The sequence below is a fragment of the Calidris pugnax genome, unplaced genomic scaffold (genome assembly GCF_001431845.1).
Source record: "Calidris pugnax isolate Ruff unplaced genomic scaffold, ASM143184v1 scaffold386, whole genome shotgun sequence".
NCBI classification, from domain to species: Eukaryota; Metazoa; Chordata; class Aves; order Charadriiformes; family Scolopacidae; genus Calidris; species Calidris pugnax.
In genome coordinates, this window is record NW_015091163.1 from 27,541 (window position 1) to 33,153 (window position 5,613).

The window sequence follows — 5,613 nt, forward strand, 5'->3', positions numbered from 1 at the left end:
GGGGGAAGGGTGGGGGGTTCCCCAGTCTCACCCGTGGGCGTGGGGGGGGTTGTTGACCAGGCAGACCACCTCCCCCACCTTGATCTCCCCGTTGGGCACGGCGTTGCGGTCGCTCTCGTAGTAGCTGAGGACCCCGTCCTGCAGCGTGCACCACCGCCGGCTGAACTCTGTGGGGCACAGGGACCCACAGTTGGCCAACAGACCCCCCATCCTCAACCCCTAACCAGCCCCACATCACCCCCACAACCACCACCATCACCCACTCAATCCCCCACCCCTCAAACGAGCGCTGAGGGAGCTGGTAGATGGTATCGTTGGGCCACTCTCTACCATCTTTGAAAGGTCATGGAGAACTTGAGAGGTTCCTGAGGACTCGCCACCAATACAAAGTAGGGGGTGAGGGATTGGAAAGCAGCCCTGAGGAAAGGGACTTGGGGGTGCTGGTGGAGGAGAAGCTGGACATGAGCAGGCAGTGGGCACTTGCAGCCCAGAAGGTCAATCCCATCCTGGGCTACATCAAAAGCTGCGTTGCCAGCAGGTCCAGAGAGGGGATTCTGCCACTTTGCTCTGCTCTGGTGAGACCTCACCTGGAGTGTTGTGTGCAGGTCTGGAGCCCTCAATAGAAGAAGGACATGGACCTGATGGAGAGGGTCCAGAGGAGGGCCACAAGGATGATCAGGGGGATGGAAGGAGACCTAATAGCAGCCTTCCAGTACCTGAAGGGGCCTACAGGAAGGCTGGGGAGAACCTGTTTAGAAAGGCCTGGAGTGACAGGACGAGGGGAAATGGCTCCAAGCTGGAGGGGAACAGATTTAGACTGGAGATGAGGAGAGGGTTCTTCACTGTGAGGGTGGTGGAGCACTGGACCAGGTTGCCCAGGGAGGTGGTTGAGGCCCCTTCCCTGGAGATATTCAAGGTGAGGCTCGACGAGGCCCTGGGCAACCTGGTCTAGTTGGGGGTGTCCCTGCTGACTGTGGGAAGGTGGGACTAGATGGCCTTTGGAGGTCCCTTCTCTCCAGTCTTCCTCTCCAGGCCAACATCTCTCCAGTCTTCCAAAAGGGCAAGAAGGAGGACCCTGGGAACTACAGACCAGTTAGTCTCATCTCCGTCCCTGGGAAGATAATGGAGAGACTCATTCTAGATGTCATCTAGATGTCATCTCCAAACAAGTTGAAGAGTTGGAAGTGGTCAACATGGATTTACCAAGGGTAAATCATGTTTGACCAATCTGATAGCCTTCTACGATGCCATAACCGGTTGGTTGGATGAGGGGAGGGCAGCAGATGTCATCTACCTTGACTTCAGCAAGGCTTTTGACACTGTCTCCCATAACATCCTCATTGGGAAACTGAGGAAGTGTGGGGTGGAAGAGGGGACAGTGAGGTGGATTGAGAACTGGCTGTGTGACAGGACCCAAAGGGTAATGATTAATGGAGCAGGGTCAAGTTGGAAGCCTGTAACCTGTGGTGGCCCCCAGGGGTCAATACTTGGTCCGGTGCTGGTCAATATATTCATCAATGACCTGGATGAGGTCAAGTTTGCTTGGTCAAGTATCCTCAGCGAGTTTGCTGATGGTACCAAACTGGGAGGGGTGGTTGACACCCCAGAGGGCTGTGCCACCATCCAGCGTGACCTGGACAGGCTGGAGGGCTGGGCAAGGAAGAACCTCATGAGGTTCCACAGGGAAAAGTGTAGGGTCCTGCACCTGGGGAGGAAGAACCCCAAGCACCAGCACAGGTTAGGGGTGGACCTGCTGGAGACAACCCCTGAAGAGAAAGATCTAGGGGTCCTGGTGGACAGTAAAATGACAATGAGCAAGCAGGGTGCTCTTGTGGCCAAGAGGCCAACGGAATCCTGGGCTGCGTAGGGAAGAGTGTGGCCAGCAGGTCAAGGGAAGTCATTTTCCCCCTCTACTCTGCACTGGTGAGGCCACAACTGGAGTACTGTGTCCAGTTCTGGGCTCCCCAGTTCAAGAGGGACAGGGAACTACTAGAAAGAGTCCAGCGTAGGGCAACAAAGATGATTCAAGGATTGGAGCATCTCCCTGATGAGGAGAGGCTGAGAGAGCTGGGACTCTTTAGCCTGGAGAAGAGAAGGCTGAGGGGAGACCTTCTCAATGGTGACAAGTATCTCAAGGGTGGGTTGAAGGAGGAGGGAGCCAGACTCTTTTCAGTGGTTCCCAGTGAGAGGACGAGGGGCAACGGGCACAAGTTGGACCAGAAGAGGTTCCACTCAAACATGAGGAGAAACTTCTTCACGGTGAGGGTGGCAGAGCCCTGGAACAGGCTGCCCAGGGAGGGTGTGGAGTCTCCTTCCTTGGAGATCTTCAAGCCCCACCTGGATGCTCCTGAGTAACATGCTCTGCCAAGCTCTGGGTGGTCCTGCTTCAGCAGGGGAGTGGGACTAGATGATCTCTATGGTCCCTTCCAACTCTAAAAATTCAGTGAAATTCAGTGAAATTCAGTACAGGTTAGGGGTGGGCCTGCTGGAGACAAGCTCTGGAGAGAAAGATCTAGGGGTCCTGGTGGACAACAAGATGACAATGAGCAACCAGGGTGCTCTTGTGGCCAAGAGGCCAACGGGATCCTGGGCTGCGTAGGGAAGAGTGTGGCCAGCAGGTCAAGGGAGGTCATTCTCCCCCTCTGCTCTGCACTGGGGAGGCCACAACTGGAATCCTGCGGCCAGTTCTGGGCTCCCCAGTTCAAGAGGGACAGGGAACTACTGGAGAGAGTCCAGCAAAGGGCAACGAAGATGATTCAAGGAGTGGAGCATCTCCCTTATGAAGAAAGACTGAAAGAGCTGGGACTGCCTTTGTTTCCCCCCTGGGGTGCAGGGGATGGGGCAATCCCCCCCCAAAAAAACCTTCCTGACACCCCTTTTTGACCCCCACACCCCCCCTTGTCGTCATGTGTCCCCCCCAAAACGATTTCCCAGCCCCACAGACCTTCCTGGCCCTTCCGCTCGCCCACGGGCTTGGCCATGGAGGGGGTCTTGTAGAGGAAGCCATTGTGGGTGACGGAGGGTGGGGGCACCGAGTAGGGCCTCTCCTCGCTGCCCCCCATCTCCAGGCGGGGTGTCTCTGCAAAAGGGGGGGACAACTTGTTGTGGGGGGCGGGGGAAAGGGCTGCAACCCCCCTGTAGGTCACAACCCCCCTGTAGGTTACAACCCCCACCCCTACCCCGCAGGATTAGGGGGACCCCGATGGTTATGGGGGGCAGTGGGAGCTGGGTCAGGGATGGGGTGGCACCAGGGAAGGGTTGGGGGGCACGGAGATGCTCCGGCCCCCAAATCTGGGGGTCTGTGGGGTCAGGATTATCCGCCGGGATGGCATCCCACATCCCACATCCCACATCCTGCGTCCCATATCCTGCATCCTGCATCCCACATCCCAAATCCCGCCTCCCACATCCCAAATCCTGCATCCCGCATCCCTCGTCCCAAATCCCACCTCCCACACCCCAAAATCCCTCATCCCGAATCCTGCCTTCTACATCCCAGCTCCTGCATCCCACACCCCAAATCCCGCCTCCCACATCCCAAATCCTGCATCCCACACCCCAAAATCCCTCATCCCGCATCCCAAATCCAGCATCCTGAATCCCTCATCCTGCACCCCAAATCCCATATCCCAAATCCCACAATACACATCCCACATCCCAAATCCTGCATCCCTCATCCCAAATCCCGCATCCTGCATCCCTCATCCCAAATCCCGAACCCTGAATTCCTCATCCTGCATCCCACATCCCAAATCCAGCATCCTGAATCCCAAATCCTGCATCCTGCATCCCGCATCCCAGATCCTGCATTCCAAATCCCGTACCCTGCATCCTGCATCCCGCATCCCTCGTCCCGTATCCCACCTCCCACATCCCAAATCCTGCATCCTGAATCCCAAATCCTGAATCCTTCATCCCGCATCCCAGATCCTGCATTCCAAATCCCGTACCCTGCATCCTGCATCCCGCATCCCTCGTCCCGTATCCCACCTCCCACATCCCAAATCCTGCATCCTGAATCCCAAATCCTGAATCCTTCATCCCGCATCCCAGATCCTGCATTCCAAATCCCGTACCCTGCATCCTGCATCCCGCATCCCTCGTCCCGTATCCCACCTCCCACATCCCAAATCCTGCATCCTGAATCCCAAATCCTGAATCCTTCATCCCGCATCCCAGATCCTGCATTCCAAATCCCGTACCCTGCATCCTGCATCCCGCATCCCTCGTCCCGTATCCCACCTCCCACATCCCAAATCCTGCATCCTGAATCCCTCATCCCGCATCCCACATCCCAAAATCCCTCATCCTGCATCCCAGATCCTGAATCCTGAATCCCTCATCCCGTATTTTGAATCCCGAATCCTGTATCACAAATCCCGCATCCCTCGTCCTGCCTCCCACATCCTGAATCCCTCATGCCAAATCCCAAATCCCGCATCCCTCATCCTGCATCCCAAATCCTTAATCCCTCATCCCATATCCTGCATCCCAAATCCCACATCCCAAATTCCACATCCCAAATCCTGAATCCCTCATCCCGAATTTTGAATCCCTCATCCCGAATCCCACATCCTGAATCCCACATCCCTCATCCCAAATCCCACATCCCGAATCCTGAATCCCGCATCCCAAATTCGGAATCCTGAATCCTGTATCACGAATCCCGCATCCCTCGTCCTGCCTCCCACATCCTGAATCCCTCACGCCAAATCCCGAATCCCAAATCCCGCATCTTGCATCCTGAATCCCACATCCCGCATCCCAATTTGTGAATCCCAAATCCTGAATCCCACATCCCGAATCCCAAATCCCTCATCCTGAATTTTGAATCCCTCATCCCAAATCCCACATCCTGAATCCTGAATCCCGAATCCCATATCATGAATCCCGCATCCCTTGTCCTGCCTCCCACATCCTGAATCCCTCACGCCGAATCCCAAATCCCAAATGCCACATCCCACATCCCAAATCCCAAATCCCATATCCCGAATCCTGAATCCCTCATCCCGAATTTTCAATCCCGAATCCCGTATCATGAATCCTGCATCCCTCGTCCTGCCTCCCACATCCTGAATCCCGAATCCCACACCTCGCATCCCTCATCCTGAATCCCGCATCCCGAATCCCTCATCCTGCATCCCAAATTGTGAATCCCGAATCCAGCATCCCTCATCCTGAATCCCGCATCCCAAATTTTGAAACCCTCATCCCGAATCCCAAATCCCACATCCCGAATCCCTCATCCCGAATTTTGAATCCCGAATCCCGTATCACGAATCCCGCATCCCTCGTCCTGCCTCCCACATCCCGAATCCCTCACGCCGAATCCCGAATCCCAAATCCCACAGCCTGCATCCTGAATCCCACATCCCAAACTGTGAATCCCAAATCCTGAATCCAGCATCCCTCATCCTGAATCCCTCATCCCAAATCCCACATCCTGAATCCCGAATCCCGAATCCCGCATCTCAAATCCTTAATCCCTCATCCCAAATCCTGCATCCCGAATCCCACATCCTGAATTTTGAATCCCGCATCCCTCATCCCGAATCCTGGATCTCTCATCCTGAATTTTGAATTCCTCATCCCGCATCCCAAATTTTGAATCCC

General features: G+C 55.4%; 1 protein-coding gene across 1 annotated transcript in view; it reads right to left on the reverse strand.

Moving 5' to 3' along the window:
• Positions 1-3,915, reverse strand: part of ARAP1 (ArfGAP with RhoGAP domain, ankyrin repeat and PH domain 1) — a gene marked incomplete at its 3' end in the record, with an annotated part of 27,160 nt that extends 23,245 nt beyond the window's left edge. The window contains exons 1-3 of the mRNA XM_014959328.1: positions 3,825-3,915; positions 2,945-3,079; positions 32-167 (exon numbers count right to left, since the gene is read on the reverse strand). Of these exons, the coding sequence (XP_014814814.1) occupies positions 32-167; positions 2,945-3,079; positions 3,825-3,915 (362 nt within the window). The remainder of the gene's footprint in view (positions 1-31; positions 168-2,944; positions 3,080-3,824) is intronic.
• Positions 3,916-5,613: the final 1,698 nt, after the last annotated feature.